Source organism: Mangifera indica, chromosome 19 (assembly GCF_011075055.1).
Source record: "Mangifera indica cultivar Alphonso chromosome 19, CATAS_Mindica_2.1, whole genome shotgun sequence".
Classification (NCBI taxonomy): Eukaryota; Viridiplantae; Streptophyta; class Magnoliopsida; order Sapindales; family Anacardiaceae; genus Mangifera; species Mangifera indica.
Window position 1 is genome coordinate 4,656,710 of NC_058155.1, and position 25,082 is coordinate 4,681,791.

Here is a 25,082-nt window from a genome sequence, read left to right on the forward strand (position 1 = left end):
CACATATGAAACCCATTTATAGATAAACCCTCTTAGAACTATTCAATGAGAAGATGTAAATAATGATGTTAAGTAAAAAAATCAGGGTTTAAACTTGGAACCTCAACCCATTTATATTGAAATTATTACATATTATATTAACTCATCATAAATAATAAAAGAGTAATACTATGTGTACTCACTTTAGGTACACAAATATATACACACTCATATGTGTCATCATATGATTGGTTATTGTTTTATTTTTAATTCAAAATCATTTAATCACATGATGACACATATAAATGTGTATACATTTGTGTACCCAAAATAAGTACACATAGTTTTATTGATAATAAAATATAATAATATAGTTTCTACTCATTACAAAACCAACACCAAAACAATATTAATGAGCTGTATCTAAACCCAAAAAACTTTATAACTTTATTTGGACTCAACAAAATGGGACTTTAACGACAATGAAAAAGGAAGATTCATAGATATGTAATCATTTTTATAAGAAGACTCTCTTGCACAAAGTACTAAGCTACGATCAAAAGTTTTACAAAACGCCTCTAAAACAGATTCAACTGATATTCGATCAGTGGGCAAATGATTATGTGTTGGAATTTTGTAGCATTTGTAGCACAACATTCATCTCTGGTCTTGTTTTTGGTGAGACACTAACACAAGCAATAGCAACCTCAAGAACTGCAAGCATCTGGTTTTTGATAGAGAGTGAACTTGTGTTGATATTAGCATCAAATATGTCATCCCTTTTATCGTCATGTTCCCAGTTGTGTAATACCAACTTGGCTAACTCAGTGCCCTCTCTAATCGGAGGCTTTCCAGTCAACAACTCCAGTAGAATAACTCCAAAGCTGTAAACGTTTCCAGCTGCTGTTACTCTCATCGTGTAGGCATACTCTGCAATTATCGTGTAACTTTGGAAGTAGAAACATTATTAACAACAATGAATAGCAGACACAAGATTTACGTGGTAAAACGCCTTAATTGATTTCAGGGAAACATCCACAAGAAGAGTGATAATCTCTCTCTCTAAGATTAGGAGAGCACAATAGATACTTTCACTTGCAAGTGAGGGAAACAGTTTGGGAGACTGCAAGAGAACGGAAAGGTTATGTTGGGGTAGATTTGGAGAAATGAATCATGGTATTTATAAGCAACCATGGCCTCAAAATTATTAATAGTAAATCCACTACGTTAACGTAGTTAAGGTAAAAAATTACATTCATTAAATGTCTTAACATAATTTTGTCAACTCTTCCGGCCCTCATAATTTTCTGGCCACCAATTTTTCTACTCAAATTAATTACCATCGGACTTTTTCCACTATTCAAATATTTTTGAGTCAAAGTTTGTAGGTCAATAAATAATCTTGCATGCTTGTAACATCTTCTGCCAAAGTTAGCATGCAAGCAATGTAATAGTGGCTTCACATTCAACAATTTATACCCTTTTTCATGGTTAAGACAGGTTCACGAATTGCTAAACGGTCGGTTATGTTTTAGATTATTGTCACAGCTCAAGGTTGATGAGCATGACAGAGGTTTGGACAAGCTTGGTAAATAGGCATCTAAAGGGTGGGCGTACATGTTTATTGATTTTTTGTGTGTGTTGTTGCTTGTTGAGGGCGGTTCAGTCAAAGGACTTGCGTAATCTAGTTGGGGGTGCATTGAAAGGGGATTTGGTCATCCCTACACAAACTGATTGGGAGCTAGAGCTACTCCCTTGATGAGTCTAGGTAGGATAAAACCAGTGACCCTTAATCATAACGTTGACACATGCAAGAATGATTCTCGAGAAGACAGTATAGGAGATGGCATGTGGGCAGGTAAGAAATTTCAGCCAGTGACATTATGCATCTAATATGTGTAACAAATTTATACGATAACCAATGTGCCTGATAATTTTCGTGAATGTAAAAACTAGGCCTGATTTCAGTAATTCTTTAGTTATAAGAACAACAGAGAGCCTTTACCTGGAGGAATGTAACCGACAGAACCAGCAACGGTGGAAAGACTGCCAATTCTCTTTGAAGGGTCAATCACTTTGCAGAGTTCAATGTCTCCAAGTTGTGGCTCTTTTAGTGAGTGAAGCACAATGTTTCTACTTGAAAGATCAAGGAGGAAAATTGGACCAGAGGTGCATCCATGCAAAAAAGCAAGACCCTCGGCTAATCCTATGGCTACACCGTAACGGCTTTCCCAATCCATACTACATCCATGGCTTCCGTGAAGAATGTCAAAAAGGGTGCATGCTTCGGCATATTCATAAAATAGATAAGCACTTGCCTTAGTCAATGCATAAGCCAAAGGGGTCATCACATTTGAATGGCTCAGCTTCCCCAGGATCTGTAGCACTTGATCGAATTTATCATTCCGGAATAAATTGTCTCTCCGGTTCAGCGTTTCTATCAAGTAGCACCTTCCGGATGGCATGATGGATTTCTAATAGGTTGAGAACTTTGTTTTCAGGACAATGTTCAGTGGATTAGCTACTGTTTCCATGCCTTTGGTGAAGGAAATATTTGATTTGTGGATTTCATTTTCCATCAGAAATTTGCTTCTGATGATCCTGGCGAAGTAGAAACTTCTTGAAATTGATAGTACAATGACTGTGATTACCCTAGCGGCAAGGGCACCAGCGGCAAGGGCTGTAATTATTGAAACAGCAACTGGCATCTTTTTCTTTGGGGAAATGTTTGCTGCTATTGCATTTCTGAGATCTAAATTTCCGTTAATGAAGACCAAAATCTGAGAATTAAACTTGGGCACAATTCCTGACAACTGATTGTAAGAAAGATTTAACTGTAACAAAGTTGGCATTTGAGTTAAAAATTCTGGAATCTCACCAGAGAATTTATTCTTTGAGAGATCCAAAATTTCCAATTCAGTCAACCTGGAAAGACTGTCCGGGATATATCCTTCAAAAAAATTGTTGCTTAGATTCAAAGCAATCTGCAATTTCACTGGCAACCATGGAATGTGGCCACTTAGCCTATTTTCTCCGAGTTGGAGTTCTATCAATGAATTCATGTTCACGATAGATTCAGGTATAGAGCCACTAAAATGGTTGCCTTGTAAGTTCAAGTTTTTGAGTCCTTGCAAGTTTAAAATGGAAGCAGGTATGGTACCAGTCAGCGAATTCCAGCTGATGTTTAATAGGGACAAATTCTTTAGCTGGGAAAACTGAACAGGGATTTCTCCACTCAGGTTGTTGAGCTGAAGCTTCATAACTTGAAGACGGCTCAGATTACCCAACTGTGCCGGCAATGATCCATTCAGTTTATTCTTAGCCAAGTTCAACAGCATCAAATTTCGGCAATCACTCAGTTGGGGAAGTATCATTCCAGTGAGTTTATTATCGTCCAGCTCCAAGGAATTTAATTTATCCAGAGCTACAAAATTCGCCCAAGGGATCACCCCATTCAGTGAATTACTTCCTAGTCTCAAGCTGACCAAGCTTGAAGATATGTTGTCAGGTATTGAACCATGTAGTAAATTATATGACAAATCCACAGTCTGCAAATTTGCATATGACAAAAGGTCTTGTGGAATAAACCCTGAAAACTTATTGTAACTCATATCTAAATTCTTAACATATCTTGCGAGTCCACCAGGAATGGAACCACTAAAATTGTTCTGACTGGCTGCAAAACGCCACAGGGTCGAAATACTGGAAAGGTTTGTTGGAATTCCACCACTTAAATTATTCTCAGAGAGGATTAGAACTTCCAACTTTGCAAGTTCTCCAATCCTACTAGGAATAGACCCTGAAAGATTATTAGCGCTCAAGTCAATAAGGGTCAAATTCCCCCAATCTACAATTTCTTTTGGTATTTCACCAGAAAAAGAATTTAGAGAGAGCACAAGTTGCTCTAAAGCCTTAGACTCTCCAAGATTGCTAGGAATAGAACCTTCAAAAGAATTATGACTAAGATTCAAACTTTTGAGATTAACTAATTCATCTAACAGTGAACTAACTTTTCCAATCAATCTGATATTGTAAGATAAGTCCAAAAATTCTAAACCAACAAAACTTTTAAAATTAGTTAAATCGCCATTCAACCAATTCTTGCTCAAATTCAACAACTTTAGCCCATCTAAACTTCCACAGTTTTTGATGAACTCAGAAATTGAGCTCAAGCTGTTGTTGGAAAGATCAAGGGACTGCAAAGAACTTATACTACAAACAACAGGCAAATTAGATGTAGAGAGTGCAAACCCAGATAAAGAAAGCTGCGTTATTAAGGAACTTTTACTGCAAGTGACTCCCTTCCATAAACATGGGTTTGGCTGTTTTGTGACATCCCATCCTAAAGCTGGATTGTTAAGTCGCTGAGAGAGAGTTATCATGGTTGTTGCTTGGTGTGATGGTACTTGAGAGAACACTAAATGGTGAAGTAAAATGAAGAAAGGAAAGAACAAACAGGTTACGGTGCCATGCACATGTATACGATGCTTCATTTTGTTTTGCAGAGTTAGTTTAGTTTCATATGTGGAGGAGATAAAAAAGTGTTGGTTTGATTAAATTCTTGTTTGAGAATTTTTTCAAAAATGTTCGGTTGTTTTGTATGAGAGGGGAATTGACTAAAGAGACTTTGATACTCCAAAACGGAGTTCGAAATCCTTGATTGACTGACAGAGGCTGTATTACTTTTCTTATACATTTTTTTCTTTTTGTTCTTTATCAGGTAATAAATGTTGAGGTTGAAATATTCAAGGTGTTTCCTAGTAAGTTGTTGGCATGTTCTTAGTGGATCCTAATTTTGTGGATATTTTTCAGTTATTGACAATGGGTTAGTTTGTTAGTAAGTGGCATCCTATTTGTTAGGTGCACAAATTAGTGAGTGGTCAAATTTTTATATAGTTAGTGTCCTATTTGTAAGACACACAAGTCTATATAAGAAACCAGTGTTAGTATTTGTTTTGCAGAAAAATAAAATATCAAGTCTTTATTTTTCACAAAGTTTGAGGGCAATACTGATTTTATTTTCAACATTTAGTATTAGAGTCAGCTTGAAAAAAAAAAAAAAAACAAGTGCTTTGTGAGTGATTCTTGTTGAGAGTTACGAGTCCACCAAATAAAAACAAGATAGAGAAATGTGTTGATTTTGGTCACTAAGAGATACCATGGCAGTCAACAATGATGCCTCTAATATGCAAATTATTCTAGTGTACCAATTATCAGTTTTGTTGCTTGAGAATGAGAACCTTATTCAAGTCTCAAGACCTGGGGGATTTGGTGGAGAACAGGCTTGGTTGATAAGATCTCTACCAATAAAGGCTCAATTGAAACAATAAATCATGACACAAATCATGGGCAAAATAATGGAGATGTGTTAGAGTCAAACTTGGCCAAATATAAAGTTTTATCTCATGAATTAGAGCTGTCAAGATTATATTAATATTCATTACATGATTCTAGCAAATCATTCAAATATTTTCTATTTTCATCATATTATTGTTGAAACTTTTTTTATATAATTAATTGTAATTCTCAATAGAATAAATATAGCAATTTATCTTTATCTTCTTTGTCTCCAAATTTCTTTTCGGTATCATAGCTTTAAAAAAAATGTCTTTTTTTGAAGAGTCTAAATTGTCCATCCAATCTCTCCACCAAAGCTCTGGTTTTATTTCCATCAAATTATCTACCACGAATTTTTTTCTTTGAAAATCTGAAATACTTCCCTTGATCCGTAGCCTAGGAATAGAACACCACATCAATAATCCCAGAAAAGCCAGTAAATGAAATTATTGATTCTACTAGAAACAAAATAAGAAATCCAAATCTTGATGCACGGATCAACAACGATGGACTTCTTATGTTTTGGCTCCTTGGAAACATGACGGAAAAATTTCTCAACATGATATTCTGTGGGGATACAATCTACTCAATTTGGAAATCACTTTATGAGCAACTGTTGCTCGACACTAAAGAGAATGAAGCTCAATTAAAGAAATGGCTTATATGCCATATCCAAAGCTAAACTTTCACGTGACAAATATATTCGAAAATTTAAACAAATTTGTGACAAACTTGCAGCAATTGGAAAACCTCTTAGCGATATTGACAAAGTTTTCCAAGTTTCACAAGGACTTGGAGACAAATACAAAGAATTTCGAATTGTCATTTTGTCAAAACCACCATATCCATCATTTAATCAATTTATCACGTCTTTGCAAAATTTTGAGCAGGTCTTTCTTGTGGAAGAAAAACAACAATTGAATCATAATCAAGCATTTTTCGGACAAAAAGGAAGACAAAAAGGTCAACATGGGGGAAGAGGCTACTTTAGAGGAAGAGGTCCAAATTATTTCACACAAAATCGTTCTCACAATAATAATCAACCTTCATCTGTCCAAATCTCTCAAAATCCAACAACAACTAGATAGGGCGGCCAAGTAGGCAAAACACAAGTCAAGTAGCTTGTCAAATATGTGGACAAACTAACTGTCACGGCCCTACTCTTGGAATCTCCTTTTCAGCCCCGTGATGGCACTAAGCTCTGCCTTAGTCAGCCTACTCACTCAATCAAACAAACACACAATGCAAAAATAATAAATCAATAAGAAGAATGCACACTACATACGGGAAAAGCCAACCCTTATTTATTAACCTCTGAAAGAAAGGAATACAAGCCTATGTCAATACAAGCTATGGCACAAACCCTCCAAGCAGTCTGTGCAAGAGTGCTCTCAAAACCCTAAGTCACTCTCATAATTAACCTCACTCAATAAGGCAGCTTATATATGCTTTATAAGGTTAACCTCCCAAGTCCTAGTTAAACACTAACTTTATTAACTAACCCTACAGCCCATTATGCTTTCCATCCAAGCCCATCTTCATTCTGCAAGTGGCTTGGCCCGCAAAGACTATTGTTTACCCTTGAGTTAGTTTGCACGCAAGACTGCTCCATTCTGCCAGCTCTCCAGTGTGCGTGCGCTATAATACGTATGCGCGCTACAGTGCGCGTGCACTTTACAGTGCGTTTGCTTTGCGTGTGCGTCTGTCTGTGCACACGCACTGTTCACCCGCGTATTGCACGTCCTTGTAGCCCACTCTCCTCATGGCACACTCACCTGGCTTGTGGCCTCCGCATTTCCTTGTGCATGACTTGGTCCTTGTATGATCCTCTCAGCACCAACTGGAAATGCCACATGCGCACCCACACATGGACGTCTCTCTATGCGTCACTCTACACGCAGACTCCCTGCACCACCCAGCACATAGGTTGGTACCAGCGCGTATCATGGCTGATACCTTGTGACAAACCCCACCCCATTGGAAGAGCCTGATGCCCTCGTCAGATGGGTGTCCAAATAAGCCTTTATTTGGTCCTTATACTACCACAAATTCACGTCCCTCTCTCGCATTGCGTCGACGTCACTTTCTCCTTCCCACTGGATCAAGTACTCCACACGTCAGTTTTTCTTGCTCTCCCCCAAAGTTCTTCTGTCTAAAACTTTGGTAAGCTTTTTCTCAATGTCCTTCCTCACCATCGGTGGTGCTCTCCTCACTTAAGCTCTATTACCCTCATGGTATGGCTTGAGAAAACTCACGTGAAACATGGGATGTATCTTCAAGCGCTCCGGTAATTGAAATCTATATGCCACAACTCCAATTCGCTTGATTACCTCAAACGGCCCATTATACCACTACACCAATCCTTTATGGTACCTCTGGTCTGTGATCTTTTTTCCAAATTTGAGGTGTTAGTTTCAACAGCACCATGTCTGCCTTCTGGAACTCTACTAGTCTCCTATACCTATCTACATATTTCTTCATCCTCCGTTGGGCTTTGGCTAAGCTATCCATCGCTTCCTCAATCAGTTCAGTTTTCTCACGTGTAAATCTGTACGCTGCTGGGCACTCTCCCTACTTTTTCTGCTTAGCCACCTCCGATGGTGTCATCAATTGTTGTCTTAGCATTACTTCCGTTGGACTCATCATCGTGGATGATAATTTGTGCATGTTGTAGCTGAACTGAGCTACATCCAGCAACTCTACCCAGTTTCGTTGGCTTGCGGTCACATAATACCACAAGTACTCCTCCAACAAAGCATTTACGCGCTCTGTTTGCCCATCAGTCTGTGGATGATTCGCTATTGAACACTTCAGCTCGGAACCCATCATTTTAAACAATGACGTCCAAAACTTCCCTGTGAACCTCGCGTCTCGATCACTTATGATGTCTCTTGGTAGTCTAAAAATCTTCACTACATGTTTGAAAAATAACTCTGCAGCTATTTGCGCTTGGCACATCTGTGGCACGACTATAAACACTGCATACTTGGAAAATCTGTCAACTACCACCAAAACAGATCCTTTTCCATCCACCTTCAGAAACCCGCTCATAAAATCCATAGACACCGATTCCCATGGCCTCTCCGGTATAGGAAGTGGCTGTAGAAGACCCGCTTGCCTCTGTCGCTCGGTCTTGTTTAATTGACACACTAAACACGTGCGTACGTACAGCTCCACGTCTTCCTCCATCTTTGGCCAACAATAGTGTCTCTTGAGCAACGCTACCATCTATTCCACCCTTGGATGTCCTGCCCATTGTGGCTCATGCGTTTCCTTCAACAAGCCTTGTCTTAGTCCCCCGCTCTTAGGAACGTACAGTCTACCCCCTTTCATGTAAAGTAGCCCCTTGTCAAGCCAATACTTGCGTGCAACACCCTACTCCACTTGTTCTCTCAAGTGTTTGTACTCCACGTCTTCCTCTGCTTACACCCGTAATTTCTCAAGGAAGTCTAACTGAATCAGCATCAACGCGGTTGCATACGTGTGTACCTCCTTGCAGCTCAACGTGTCTGCCACTCTGTTTTCGCTCCCTGCTCTATGTACCCACTCAAAGTCATACTCAGCCAAGAACTCTTGCCACCGCGCTTGCTTGGCTGACAACTTCTTCTGTGTTTTGAAGTACGTATTCGCCACATTGTCGGTTACCATGGTGAATCTGGTTCCCAACAAGTAATGCCTCTACATCTCCAAACAATGGATGACTATCGTCATCTCCTTCTCGTGTGCACTATACCTCTGCTCTGTGTCTTTCAGCTTACGGCTCTCAAATGCTATGGGGTGTTTCTCCTGTACTAACATACCCCTTAACGCCTTATCCAATGCGTCTGTATGCACTTCGAATGGTAGATTGAAATCTGGCAAATGCAACACTGGCTCGGTGGTGACTGCTTATTTCACGTGCGTGAAAGCCTGTATGCACTCCTCTGTCCAGCCTCATGGTTTGTATTTCTTCAGCAAATCAGTGAGCGGTGCCACTATCTTCGAATAATCCCTCACGAACCTTCAATAATAGTTAGCAAACCTGAGGAATGATCTCAACTCGCTGACCTTCATTGGTGTAGTCCACTCCACAATCACCCTCACCTTGCGTTCATCCATTCGAATCTGTCCATGGCTCATCTTGTGCTCGAGGAACATAATCTCACGCATACAGAACTTGTATTTCTCCTTTTTGATGTATAGCTGGTACACCCACAACCTAGCCATCACCTCCTCTAAGTGCCACACGTGATCCTCCAAAGACTTACTGTAAATGACAATGTCCTCTAGGTAGACCACCACAAATCTGTCTAGCCACTCATACAAGATGTCATTCATCAAATTGCAGAATATAGTAGGAGCGTTGGTCAATCCGAATGGCATGACCAAAAACTTGTATGCCCCATACCTAGTCACCATCGTGGTTTTAGCCTTGTCTCCCACTGTTATCCTGACTTGCCAATATCCGAACCTCAAATCCAGCTTTGTAAAGTAACTCGCCTTTGATAATCTGTCAAACAAGTCAGCCACGTTTGGTATCGAGTACTTATTTTTAATGGTTACCTTGTTCAATGCTCGGTAATCTACACATATCTTCAATGTTCCATCCTTTTTCCTCTGAAAAAGGACCAACGCTCCATATGGTGCCTTTGAGGGTTGGATGAATCCAGCCTCCAACAGCTCATCCAATTGCTTCCTCAGCTCTCTCAACTCCATTGGCCCCATTCTATAAGGTGCGCGTGCTGGCGACCTTGCCCCTAGCTCCAGCTCAATCTTGTGGTCTATACGTCTCTGCGGTGGCAACGTATTGGGCAACTCGACTGGCATTACGTCTGCGTATCTGTCCAGCACTTTAGCCACGCAATCCGGTACCTTCACAGCGTGATCTTCTTTGATCTCCACCAATGTTGCAATCACCAGCTCTTCATCGCATCTCAGTCCCATGCACACCTGTGCGACAGACTGCAACGTGATCTGCTCACTACCCCGCACGTTTGCGTCCACCTTGACGTAACATAGCTGCTGCTCATCCATAATCATCACCCCATTTAGATGCGGCATAGCAATAACTTTGGCCTTCACAAAGAAATCAAGGCCAAGGATGAGATCAAAATCATCCAAGGGTACTGCCATAAATGTGCACTCGTCTTCCCATGCACCTATCTTCATCTGTGAAGTGGCAGTGCCTAATATTGGCTGCGACTTTGAATCTACTGCCTTTATCCTACTCGAACACTTCTCCATGGTCACTCCTAGCTTCCCCACAATACGTTGTGCCATAAAATTATTTGTGGCACCCGTGTCTAGCATCGCACACACCTGCTACCCATTCACCTCTGTCATCGTGTATATCAACCCTTTACACACGATAGGTTTTTCAGCGGTCACAGCATTCAGTAACTGGATGGGATTTAGCCTTGGGTTCTCATCTTCAATGCTTTTTTCCTCCTGTGCAACAAGAGCGGACAGCTATTCCCGTTTTGGGCAATCCCTAGCCCTATACGGTCCAGTACAAAGATAGCATCCTCCACCTTGTCTGCTCGGGGTTGGATCCGAACCCCTCTGCTTTGATGGTTTTGCTTCTCTTTTCCTCCTGTCCCTCCAGCCCTCTTTGCCATATTTTTGAGGAGATCTCTTCCCCTCGCTTTTGCCCTTCTTCTTCTTACCCGTGTTTGAAGTCGAAGGTCCCAGCTTGTAGTCTACCAAGCCGTCTGTGGTAGCCAAGGTTGAAGGTAAATTTGTCACCTTCTGCCTCCGTAATTCAGCTTGCACCCACACCTGCAGCCCTGAAACAAAATTGAATAGCTTGTTTTCTTCGCTCATGTTCTTGATATCCAACATCAACGAACTGAACTCTTTCACGTATTCCCGCACCGTACTCATGTGCTTCAATTTTTTCAATGTCTCCCTTGCTACTTATATTGAATTTTGCGGTAGGAACTACTCTTTCAATTCTTGCTTCAAGACTTCCCACGACTCAATCTTTGGTCTTCCTGCACTAGCGTCATCTTCCATGTGTGTGCACCACCAAAGTTTGGCGTCCCCTGCAAGATACATAGCAGTGATGGTTACCTGCTCTTCCTCAGCCACTCGTGCAGCCTTGAAGTATTGGTCCATGTCCCATAGAAAATTCTCAAGCTCCTTCGTGTTCTGGCTCCCTTTGAATGGCTTTGGCTCTGGAACTTTCACCTTGGACTGACCCGCAACCATCTCACCCCTACTTGGTGCTAACGCTATGGCTTTCTTGGCAATCTTGAGGTCCTCCTCAAGCGTTGCAACCTGTTCCTCCATGCGGTCTGTAAGGGATAGCAATTTGGGATAAAATCTCATTGTACCGCTCAACACAATCTTTCTATAGATTACGCGTAATCTACTTTAATTCAGTAATAGCCTCTATGTGTAGTGCTCTCTGCTCCACAAGAGACTCTCTTTCATGTGCTGGTTCACCCACCAAGGCTTCTAGAACTCCAACATGCTCGCTCAAGGTTGACATGCTTCAATGCCAGACCCATTCTTGACGTCAAAGACTCCTGTGTTTGGCTCTAATACCAACTTGTCATGGCCCTACTCTTGGAATCTCCTTTTCAGCCCCGTGATGGCACTAAGCTCCACCTTAGTCAGCCTACTCACTCAATCAAACAAACACACAATGCAAAAATAATAAATCAATAAGAACAATACACACTGCGTACGGGAAAACCCAACCTTTCTTTATTAACCTTTGAAAGAAAGGAATACAAGCCTATGTCAATACAAGCTATGGCACAAACCCTCCAAGCAGTCTGTGCAAGAGTGCCCTCAAAACCCTAAGTCACTCTCATAATTAACCTCACTCAATAAGGCAGCTTATATATGCTTTACAAGGTTAACCTCTCAAGTCCTAGTTAAACACTAACTCTATTAACTAACCCTACAGCCCATTATGCTTTCCATCTAAGCCCATCTTCATTCTGCAAGTGGCTTGGCCCGCAAAGACTACTGTTCACCCTTGAGTTAGTTTGCAAGTAAGACTGTTTCACTCTGCCAGCTCTCTAGTGTGCGCGTCCTACAATACGTGTGCACACTATAGTATACGTATGTGCTACAATACGCGTGTGTCTGCGCTGCGTGTGCGTTTACCTGTGCCAGTGCACTGCGTCTATCTGTGCGCACGTACTGTTCACCCGCGTATTGCACATCCTTGCAACCCACTCTCCTCATGGCGCACTCGCCTGGCTTATGGCCTCCGCATTTCCTTGTGCTTGACTTGGTCCTTGTATGATCCTCCCAGCACCAACTGGAAGTGTTGTATGCGTACCCACGCATGGATGTCTCTCTCTGTATTACTCTGCACACAGACTCCCTGCGCCACCTAGCACGCAGGTTGGCACCAGCATGTATCATGGCTAATACCTTGTGACACTAACCATATAATAGTTAGTTGCTATTATAGGTACAACTATGAAACAAAAAGAGAAAATGTTCAAGAAGCTTTTGCAGCCATGAATTTAGACAATGAAAGTGATCCAAACTTTTATGTCGATTTGGGTGCCAATGCTCACAAGAGAAATTAAAGAGGCAACTTAAAATCTTTAAAATCTTATTTTGGTAATAATTCTATTTTTGTTGTTAGTGGCTAAGCTTTACCTATTACATATACAGGTAAAGCTTTGTTAAACACCTCACATGGTAAGCTTTTATTAAATAATGTTTTAGTCATATTAGAAATTAAGAAAAATCTATTATCTATAAGTAAACTTATTGATGACAATTTTTGCACTATTACCTTTGATGTTGATGAGTTTGTTATTAAGGATCACAAGAACAAAATCCTAGCAAAAGGTCATAGACAAGGATGCCTGTATGCTTTTAAGGGAGGACAACTTGTTAAAGCCAAATATTGCAATCAAGGCCTCAAGAGTTAATTCAAAGATATGGCATGCCTGCTTAGGACATCCCAATTTAAAATTTTTACAAATCTTAGAAAGTTATCAATGTTTCACATTGGTTGACAAAAAATACTTTATGTAATAGTTGCTAACTTGGGAAACATTGTAAACTTTCTTTTAATAAATCAGAATCTATTTCTACCTTTCCTTTAAAAGAATTCATAGTGACTTATGGGGTCTTACCCTAATAACCTCTTCTCAAAATTTTAAATGTTATATAATTTTTGTTGATGATTTTACTTGTTATACTTAGTTATATCCTTTAAAAATAAATCTAACTTTTTTGAATGTTTTCTTAAGTTTTAAGCTCTAGTTGAGAATTTTTTTGACAAGAAAATAAAAATCTTTCATAGTGATGGTGGTGAAGAATTCACTTCCAGTCAGTTCCAAAATCACTTGACTTTATATGGAATCACACATCAAATTTCTTACCCATAAACGCCAAAACAAAATGGATTGGTTGAATGCAAACATTGCCACATCGTTGAAATCAGGTTGACTTTGCTCTTCTATGCAAATGTTCCTAAACAATTTTGGGTAAATGCATTCTTAATAGCAGTTTATCTAATTAATAGATTACCTTTGTCTTCCAAAAGTGGTAAGAAAACTCCTTATTTCAAATTTTTTGGTAAGGATCTTGTTTACTCTGGCTTAAGCATTTTTGGCTCTCAATACTTTCCTTATTTAAAAACTCTAGATATGCATAAGTTTTCCAAGAAAATAATTCCTTGTGTGTTTATAAGATACAATCTTTTACATAAAGGATATAGGTGTCTAGATAAAAATACTCATCATGTTTATGTTTCTAGACATGTAATTTTAATGAACACCATTATCATTATTTGTCAAAAGATTATTCTTTGCGTACATCTTCTTATAATTTATCATTCACTACCTTTCCTAATATGGATGAATGGCTTTTAGGAAAATTACAAATTTCCAAATCAAGTCAAGCATCAGCAATTAGCCACAAAGCTTTAATCCTCCAAATTATGATTCCTCTCCAATTTTATTACCAAATTCAGACTTACCCTCTAGTGAAAATTCCTCAAAATCACAAAATCAGGAACTTCCCACTTTACCACAAAACCAAGATCATACTCCTACAAATTTCTAATTGGAAAATGATATTATTGAAAATTTACCATTTCCTCTTAATAACATTTTGACCACTATTGCCACTTCATTGCCTTCATCATGCTCTTGACCATCTAGAGAAGAATGTCTCTCTTATTACTTTAAAGACTATGTTTGTCTAACCATTCCCTCACATCCTTATATTGCTCTTATTGTTTCTCTAACTAAACCCAAATCTTTAAAAACAACTATTAAATTTGCAAATTGGAGAGATGTCATGAAGTAAGAGGTTGATGCACTCTAACATAACAAGACTTGGTCTCTTGTACCTCATCCACCAAATGTGAATGTTGTTGGTTGTAAATAGGTTTATCACACGAAGTATAAGGAAGATGACAGTGTGGATAGGTTTAAGGCATGTGTCAAAGGTTATACACAGTTTTTGGGTCTTGACTTTGGTGAGACTTTTAGCCCCGTTGTTAAGGCCATAACCATTCACGTCATACTTTCATTAGTTGTTTATTTCAAATGGCCCCTTAAGCAATTGGATGTAAAAAAATGCATTCTTACATGGTATCCTTAATGAGTAAATCTATATGGAGCAACCACCTGGATTTGTGCATCGCAAACTTTCTCATCATGTTTGCCTTATGCATAAATCTCTTTATGGTCTCAAACAAACATCTTATGCTTGGTTTGCTAAATTATCAAATGGTCTTATCTTTGTTAGCTTTCGATGTAGCAAAGCTAATCCCTCTCTATTTATTTATAACCATGACACTAACTTTATTCTTTTACTTGTTTATGTAAATGATATGATTCTCACTAGCAATGCCTCTTCACTCATTTCTCAACTTATGCATTGTCTCAATAAAAAGTTTGCACTCAAAGATTTAGGCAACTTACTTATTTTCTCAGTATTGAAGTTAAATACTTCTAGGGTGGTCTCATGCTTTCTTAAACCAAATATGCTAGTGATTTCCTCATTAAAGCTATAATGCTTCAAGCCTCTAAAATAAATACCTCAATCATTGTAAAACCTAATCCCCTCCCTAATGATAATGAACCAACTAATCCCACTACATATCGTCAATTATGTGGCTCTCTTCAATATCCTACTTTTACTAGACTTGACCTTACACATGTTGTTAACCAAGTGTGTCAACATTTCCAAAATCCTACCATGAAAGACCTCTATGCCATCAAACACATTATGTGTTACATTAAAAGGACCTTAACTCATGGCATTCATTATCTATCTCAAAGTTTTCTCATAATTAGTGCCTTTTGTAATGCAAATTGGGTAGGTTTTCCAAAAACAAGAAGAAGCACCACTAGTTATTGCATTTTTCTTGGCTCAAATTGTGTGTCTTGGCTTCTAAAAAGCAACGTATAGTTTCATGCTCTAGTGCGAAGACTAAATATCGTGTTCTAGCTACCATAAATATGGATTTAACTTGGCTTCAATATCTCTTTCATGATCTCAGCATCACCCTTAAACAACGTCCTATTATTCTTTGTGACAATAAGAGTGTTATTCACATGTCTCATAATCCCATCTTTCATGCTCACATAAAGCACATTGAAATTGATTACCATTTTATTCGTGAAAATGTTATTGTTATAGCCATTGATATTCACTATATCCCTACTACAAAGCAAATTGCTAATGTTTTTACTAAGGTCTTACTAAAAGATTCATTTGCAACTTTTCATTACATGTTTGGCATTTGTTCTCTCTCACTGTCAACTTGAAAGGGGGTGAAAAGATCCCTACCAATCGAGGCTCAATTGAAGCAACAAATCATGGGCAAAATAATGGAAATGTGTTAGAGTCAAACTTTGCCAAATATAAAACTCTATCTCATGAATTAAGTTGTCAAGATTATACTAATATTCATTAAACAATTCTAGCAAATCATTCAAATATTTTCTATTTTCAACATATTACAGTTGAAACTCTTTAAATATAATTATTTGTAATTCTCAATAGAATAAATATAACAATTCATTTTTATCTTTTTTGTCTCCAAATTTCCTTTTTGGTGAATTTACAAATCTAGAGCAAAGAATAACAACAACCCAACAAGCTAAATTAAAGGAGAAGCAAAAGAAAGATGCAAAAGCTATATTTATTATCCCGCAAGTTATGGAGGATGCCTTGTTTCCAAGAGTAATGAAGGTTGATACTTCAAAAGAAGCATAAGATTTACTTCAAGAGTTGTATCAAGGTTCAAGTAAGGTTGTGATAGCAAAATTGCAAACACTACAATGAGATTTTGAGAATTTATCGATGAAATCCTTTGATTAGATATAAGATTTCTCGGTAAAAATCTCAACAATTATGAATCAAATTTGATCCGTAAGTGAAGAGTTGCTTGAACAAAAGATTGTTGAGAAAGTTTTAAGAAGTCTTCCTCCTAAATTTGATCACACCATAGTAGCCATTAAAGAATCGAAAGATCTATCTAATTACTCATTAGTTAAACTAATGGATTCCCTTGAATCTTATGAAACATGGTTCAAAAGAACAATTGAGACAATTGTGGAGCAAGTCTTTCAAAGAATGGTTGATGTGCAAAATAAATATGAGAGTTCATGAAGAAGTGGACGTAGTGGCAAGAAAGAACGATGATGTGGACATTCAAATCGTGGTAGAGGTCATGGTAAATCAAATGGCCATGAGAGAGCTATTTATTCTCATTATGGTAAAAGCAATCACAAGAGAAAAGATTGCTAGCACAAAAATAAGTCAGATAAGAATGCTATTCAGTGTTACAAGTGCAAAAACTATAGTCATACTACAAAGAATTGCGAGGCAAAACAAAAGACTAATTTTCAAGAAGAAAAAGATGAATGTCCAGAAAATTGTTTGTTGCATGTTTTTCTGCTAATGTTGATATGTCCTCTACAATATGGTACCTAGATAACTAATATAGCAATCAAATGATTGGAAACAAAGATTATTTTGTGGACATAAATGAATCTATGAACTCCCAAGTGACTATGGGTTAGGTTCAAGTATATTGTTCGGGTTTGTCTCGATAAGTCACAAATCTAGTAGAAAACTTATTCATGATGTCATTTATGTACTTAGATTGCTCATAATCTCTTAAGTAGTAGTCAACTATTGAAGAAAGGTTACTATGTTGTGTTTGACAATGATGAATGTTTGATTTATGATAAAAGAAATATATGCTTGTTGTATTAAGTAAAGATGACTGAAAACAAAATGTTTCCTATCATGTATTCTCAAGGTAACCTTAATGCCTTAAAGCTTTCTAGCGATGACTCAGTGTTATAGCATAAAAAGTTTGGTCATCTTAATTTTGGTGGGTTGCAACTATTATACAAAGCGAATATGGTGTTAGGTCATCCAACTATGCAAAGTAAAGATTACAGGTGTGAACTTGATTCTGGTGGGTAGTTTTGGAGAGCCACTGATACTTAATGATTGTTCATGCTAATATATACAGGCTTATGCAAGCATCTTCACTAAATGGAAGTATTTCTTTCTCTTTGTTGATGACTTCTCAAGGATGATATGGTTTATTTTTTTAAAGATAAATTAGAGGCTTTTGAATGGTTCAAGAAGTTTAAGGCTTTAATAGTGAAGCAATGTGAAAATTCTACCATTAATTTGCAAACTAACCATGGGGTTTAGTTTACATCCTATGAGTTCAAGTTGTTTTGCAGCAATTGTGGTATACTATTGAAAAAACATGTTAGTTTCTGTAAATTGAAATACAACAAACATACCCAAATTTCCTTTTTGTTTGATGCATATTGAAAACGATCTGTAGCACCCAAAACGTAATTATTATTTCCACAACATTGTTTGCTTCTCTACACTGTAGTTTTCTATGTAATTGGTTCTATAGCCAAAAACGCTAGGAAGAAGAAGAAAATATTTTTCTTTTATGGTTTTTGTGTGTATTTGCATATTGTAGATAGGAGAATTTAATTTTGAACAGTATATATATGTCTAACTGTCAAGCCAACTGCCCTTCAATTGTCCATTGACAGTTAATGCAATTGAGTTCGGTCAACTTGTTATAAGTAGACTCAAACTCAATATCTCTCAGTCACATAAGATAGGATATTTGAATCAAATACTTAGACATAGAAATCTCATATAACAATATATTTCATACTTATAAATGCGTCATACGACATTGCTAACAACTTACACTTGAGAACTTATTACCATACATTTGTTAAGAATAATATTGTTGTTTCAACTAGAAAAAAATATTTTTCGTTAATCTCGTTATATCCTAAACTTACTTCATAATACAAACTCTTTTTTATCTCTCAAAAATAATTGTTTTATCTTTCTATATACCTATAATCAAATCATATCTCTTCTATCACATCACCACTAACCTTCGGAATCTTTCTCTCCATACCAACTACCTTGACATTAATAATGTCATGAACAGTGATGGTATAAACCTCCCAATCACTCACACTGGTTCTACAACACTTTCCTCAGATTGAAAACTTCTTGATTTAAATAATATTTTTTGTGTTCCATCCATGAAACACAATCTTATTTTTGTTTTTTAATTGTATTTAACTAATAATATTTCAATCAAATTCTCTCCCACTTGTTTTTAACATTTAATTAAAATAATATCTTAATATAGTTTTATTACATTCAACCAAACCTAATAATTTTTTAAACCTACCAGTTTTTATTAAACATAGCTTGAGGATAATTTATCTTCATGCTCATATTTTATTTTTCTTAATAAAATGTTATTAAACTAAACACACCTTTAAAGTTAATTAAAAAAAATAGGTGAAAGATAAAAAAATTCATCTTTAATGTTCAAGAGTGGAAAAGTGCCGTGACGACCAAGCATGGGTAAATAATTAATTCTCCCAATAATTTATTGAATCAATGGCCATATACACTACTACACAAAGGTTGAGATTCAATTGAGAAGCCCCCTTCAACTATGTATCATTGAGAAGAGTAAAATAACAGTAACTTAGGTTTGGGATACATAGTTTTGGATAAAAAATTGTGGTACTTGATTAACAACTTCTTAACTAGAAGGACATTCATAAAACAAAATAACTCTATCGTGTTAGACCCATAACAAATAATACCTATTTATTTTTAAAAATAAAATTAAAAATAAGCGTCAAGCATGGTGAGTGGAAAGTTGGAATTAGAGATGATTATAGAAGCTTGTGGTGAAGTCAAATTACAGGCAGAATTTTGTTCAGTCTATTCATTAACAACTTTGATGAACAATCTGTCAAAACACTTGACATAATTGAAGATTTCACTAATTTGACATCCTAAATTTATTAACAGAATTGAGCCACAAGTTTATGGCATCAAACTGCGAAAAAAAATCAACACTCTTGATCAATGAAAACGGGAAAAAAAAACATGGCACTTCAAAATCTGCTCCTGTTCTATCAGCTCCCACAACTTTCAACAATTGATTTGATTCTACACCATCAAGATCACGTATCAATGACCAGAAACAATGAGTATTGGGAACATACAAGGAAGATATCCGAGAATCAAAAAGGGCAAAAGAATTCATTTGGTGATTGAGATGTTTGACTAGAATGTAAGATCTTTCGGATCCTCAATAATCTTTGCTAGGGCTTGCAAGAATTGAGCAAGATCAGCACCATATATTATACGATGATCAGCTGTAACATTTACCTGTATATATTGCACGTTTACATGGTAAGAATCTCTGTATTATTTATGAACACAGAATCAAGAAAGTACCGTATCAAAAACGTCATTACGAAACTGTTTACCTGCATCTGGTTCTTCAGGCCAATTCGACCATCCTTGGTCGCAACAACATTAGGCTCAGATGCTCCAACAGCCATTATTGCACCCTGCATAAACAGATTCAAAAAAACATTGTCATGTAAGTCAATCTCTACAAAATTTACCTGCCCCTTGTGGAGAATCCAGCAGATTGGAACATAGTCATACTTGAATCAAAAGATACTTACTGTTCCAGGTGGCAGAATGGCATCAAAGCGATCCACACCAAACATTCCCAGGTTTGAAAGAGTGAAAGTTCCTGTAAAGAAAGCCAATAAAAGGCATTCGTCTCAGTGAATAACTCGATAGTACCAAACTCTGAACCACCATGATCTAAGAACATACATCTGGGAAAGCAGCCACAAAAGAAAGCAGTGTTTTGTTTATAATAAGTTGAAGCACCATTATGATAAAAATCGGGCACCAGAGCCAGACAAAATATCCAGTCACCTAAGTGTTTAATCCAAAGGCTTTCTTCTGCCCTTTTTGGTTGCAGAAAAAAAGGACTGCTATAAATCCTGTTGTGGGTTATCTAACATCCAATGGATTACATAAACAAAATGAAATGGGCAACCAAGAACTCTAGGACAAAAAATAATAATAATAATTAAATCATGGAGCAACAATAAAAATCCAAAAGAGCGGAGATGAGGTTTTTGCTGTTTTATGCAAAGGGACACACCTAACAGTAAATTCAATGGAAAGAGAATAAAAGCATAACAAATCGACAAATTACCACAGCATTGTTGACTATAATCAACTTAAACACAATTCCTAATCCACCAGCTTCCTTCCTGACAAATAGAAGTAACTACAATTGTGACATTCAAGGTAAAGAGGTTAGGCTGCACTTTGCTGACTGTCTATAACACCAATATGGGAAAACAATTCCTATCACATGCAACATGTCGCTAGTTATTTTGGTAGCCAAATATCTATTAGAATTAAAAAAAATATACATGAGAATTCATGGATCAAAAGAAACATCGACTACCTATACATCGAGTCTGTTTGTAGACAAGCGCAACTAATTACCAAGGGAGTTTGTGTTAAAGAAGGCCCGATTTCAACACTCTATGATCATTAGCTAGACTTAAATTGGATGCTTTGGGCAGAGGGATATATGCACCTAAGTCCAAACAAGATTCAGTAAATTTGGTTAGTGTTGGTTGATATACAGGAAAATCACAGAACCTGGTGTACCCACCCTCATAAAAATGCCTATACATCATTGCTTACGTAAAAAGCAAATGTTTGGAGAAAAGTTTGGGGACAAATTATGAACACCACAAACATTACAAACTTGTCTAAAAGTCCGGTAGGACTAACCATATCAGAACACCCTGCTTTCCACCTTTCTCATAAGACATCATTAACAACCCAAAACATTCTTCAGCATGGAAACAATGCGCATAGCATAATTGTGGTAACTTAGCAAATCTTTATTATTATTATTATTTGTGTGTGTGTCTACATGCTTACTGATTAGCATGCAAAAAAGAGGGAAAAAAAACAAATCTGCACAAATTAGGGGGCTTAAATCAGGCAATTTAAGTTTTGTTTATAAAAATTTGCATCATAGATAGCAGTACAACCTAAAGGGCCACATTCTCATGAATTCAATGGCACAATTATAAATACAAAAGCTTCAAATGCAAATAATTTACAAGGCCATACTCCAAAAGAAATTGATTCGTGTACCTGTATTGTATTCATGAGGTTGCAGCTGCTTGGCACGGGCCTTATCAACTAACTCTTTCCACTTTCTTGACAATGTGTAGATGTCAGCCTAAAAGATATATCAGGAGACTTTTCAAACTCTGAACTCTTTTCAGGAGAGGAATAAAGGTAATTGAAACACCAAAAAAAGGTAAATTATGAGAACCTTATCAGCATCCTGAAGCACTGGTGTAATTAATCCACCATCTATAGCCACAGCAACAGCAATGTTGATGCTACTATTATATGTAAAGCTGTTACCATCTCTACAACTAGAGTTCACAACAGGATGTTTAACCAGTGCAAGTGCCGTTGCCTTCGCAAGCAATGCTGTCATTGTCACCCCCTTGGATTTGATCTACACAAAAAAATACAACCAAATTAATAACTCACAAGTACACAAAATCTCCAAGGTTAGCAACAAGAAAAAATTATTCAATACATAACCTGACTCATCAAAAAAACTCCAATGCGTACACAATTCTTTGAGAAAAAGTAAATTTCCTCCAGAGGTGAACATTTAAGCTTAAAAGAATATACGCCATACACATCAATGATCATATATCAAATCCCTACAATCCAGAGTCTAATCACATGCAGCCAATTTGGAAAAATGGTGTTCTAACCAATTTCAATTTATAATTTAAAGCCAAACCCTAAAAAGAAATATTCCTAAAATTAGTTAGCAAGAAACTAATACCAATTAATCAATAATAGCACAAAAGATGATAGCCGATGCTATAAGAGAAAAGAATCTAGGAATGAGAAAGACAGATTTTTATCCCCAATGACGAGAATAAGCATTTTTGGGGACAAGCCCACCATTTGTCAAGAGGTAGAATCCTTGCACAAAATCAAGGGATCCATTGAAAAGTGACTGAAACAACACAAATGCAGTCTACCCAAGCTAATGATAGAAGCAAGAACACTTTCCAGCCAAGTCCCATTAACTGATCATAACAATATAGTGTGAAGCTAGCTCTATTTTGTTAGAATCACTCTTGAATGTCTCCGTTCTCGTTAGTGTGGTCCCTAGAGTGTCTTTGCAATGTTGAATTAAGAAAACAAACCAAAGAGAAAGAGAGTCAAGCTTTGAACCAGAATAGATTGGATTGAATACTGAGCTAGCCTATAGCAATAGATTATTATATAAACATAACCCCAATTTATCAAAAATAAAACTTCAACATATACACAATTTTCGGCAAAAGTAACCTTCCTCCAGAGAATATCACTCTAAACATTCACAAACTAAAGAGAAAACTTCATTCAGATCCCTATAAGCCGCATTCAATTTTATTTTAAGACACTAGTGAGGAGATTTCATATGATAAAGTTTCTCTAAAAGTAATTAGAGCAATAAACTATTTCCAATTCATCAACAATAGCACAAAACAAAATAAAAAAATGGCTACCTTTTTATACAATGCATCAAGAGCATCAGTAGTAATAGTGTAACCAACTCTGAAAGTAGGAACGGTCAAACTCTCCACCATATTCCTACTCACAGCACCCTGCATTGTCGTGAATGGTACAATACTTCCCAACTCAATCCCAACTGCAGCAGCTGCCGTCTTACCCGAAGGAGAAGCAGCCACCGGAGCTGCAGCCTCTGCCGCAGCCACCTCAACATCCTTAGCCACAATCCTCCCCAGTGGTCCACTCCCCACGACTCTCCCCAAATCCACCTTCAACTCTTTCGCCAGCTTCTTCGCGTAGGGCGATGCCACTATCCTCTTCCCTCCCTCCGAAGCCGGATGCACACTCGAACCCACCACCTTCTCCGCCGGCGGCAGTGACGGCCCCACCTTTTCAACAACCTTTTCCACTTCCGCTTTTGTCTCCTTGACTTCAGCACTCGATCCAGGACCACCACCACCACCAGAAGCAGTAGCTTTCGCCAAAGCCTCGGCGATTTCCTCCTCTGTCTCAGCCAACAAAGCAATAGCCGACCCGACGGCCGCAACGCCACCTTCCTCCACCATAATTTTCGCCAAAAACCCATCATAGAACGTCTCAACATCCATGTCGGCCTTATCAGACTCAACGACAACGACGCTCTCGCCCTTGGAGAGCTTATCCCCTTCCGACTTGACCCAGGAGACGATCTTGCCCTCAGTCATGGTAGAACTGAGAGCAGGCATGAAGATTTCGCGGATCTTGGCGCTGATTTTGGTGCTGCGGGGGGGTCTGGATAGGTGGAGGAGGCGGTTGTTGGAGTGGGTTGGGCGAAGAAAAGGGGAGGAGGAAGTGGAAGGAAGGAATGCGGATTGTAGAAGGTGAGGCATTGTTGGAGTTGGGGCGATGAGTTCAAGAGTGTTTTGGAGAAGTAGAAGAAGAAGGAAGAAATGTGAGGGGGATTTATATTTGAAAAAGAAAGGAGTTGGGTGTTGGTTGAACTTGAGGTTGTCAAGAGTAGAGTGTATCGAAACTGGGCGGAGGTTTCAACCGCTCCGCCAGTGAATATGATGAATGGTTTCGTATTTTTATATTTCTGAAATCATTCTCGCTCGCAAATTTTCTTTTGGTTTTACAGGCAATGAAAATTTTGATTTATCACCTTCAGTAGGATAATCAAACTAAATTGATCAAAAAGTGAAACTATTATATTTTTTGCACTATTTTATTTTTAAAAATTATCCGGTGCCCCAAAATCAATAAAAATAAATTATTTAAATATTTAAATTACATAAAAGAAAATTGTTTATTTCACTTTTACTCTCGTCTTTTTCTTTCTCTATACCTCGTTTCAAACTGAAATGATGACAAATAATGATAATAATTATACTAACAAAAGTATAAACACATGTGTTAATATATGTAATCGTATAATTATAAAGATTTGTAAATTTTTAAAATAACGAGTATTGAAAATATTTTTTAGAAAGTTTGATAAAAACTGTAAGGTTTTATTATAGAAAATTTAAAAAGATTTAATCACTTTGAGGGGATTGACTTCCGATTTGATCACTTTGAGAAGATTGACATTCAAATAGTTAAAAACTTGAATAATATTGTTATTTTTTATTAATTAGTTAAAAGTAGTCAAAATGCATTACATATATATAGTATTTTTAATTATTAGTCAGCTAAGAAATTCTAATAAAGAAAATAAAATAAAATAAAATATTTATATTATAATTAGGATAATATATTACTACTACTACAATTAGGATAAACCAAATTAGGCAATTAGGATTCTAACCCTAAAATAAGGTATGCTAATAGTCACTGCCTCTTCAAAACAACCTCGT

At 37.3% G+C, this 25,082-nt stretch overlaps 1 protein-coding gene and 1 pseudogene across 1 annotated transcript; both read right to left on the reverse strand.

The window, feature by feature from the left end:
* Positions 1–563: 563 nt before the first annotated feature.
* LOC123203680 lies at positions 564–4,559 on the reverse strand (annotated as a pseudogene).
* A 14,904-nt stretch (positions 4,560–19,463) lies between these two features.
* LOC123203761 (dihydrolipoyllysine-residue acetyltransferase component 5 of pyruvate dehydrogenase complex, chloroplastic-like) lies at positions 19,464–24,351 on the reverse strand. Its single transcript, XM_044620231.1, has 6 exons — positions 23,244–24,351; positions 21,995–22,186; positions 21,811–21,898; positions 20,298–20,368; positions 20,094–20,177; positions 19,464–19,992 (listed from the first exon to the last, which is right to left on the reverse strand). The coding sequence occupies exons 1-6, from the start codon at positions 24,114–24,116 to the stop codon at positions 19,888–19,890; spliced, it is 1,413 nt and encodes a 470-aa protein (XP_044476166.1). The 5' UTR covers positions 24,117–24,351; the 3' UTR covers positions 19,464–19,887.
* Positions 24,352–25,082: the final 731 nt, after the last annotated feature.

Excerpts from the sequence above, each read along its gene's own strand:
- LOC123203761 (XM_044620231.1), bottom strand. The coding sequence starts at position 24,116 with ATGCCTCACCTTCTACAATCCGCATTCCTTCCTTCCACTTCCTCCTCC. Across the intron at positions 22,187-23,243 it reads TTGATGCATTGTATAAAAAG|ATCAAATCCAAGGGGGTGAC; the intron begins GTAGCCATTTTT and ends TTTTTTGTGTAG. Across the intron at positions 20,178-20,297 it reads CCATTCTGCCACCTGGAACA|GGTGCAATAATGGCTGTTGG; the intron begins GTAAGTATCTTT and ends CTGTTTATGCAG.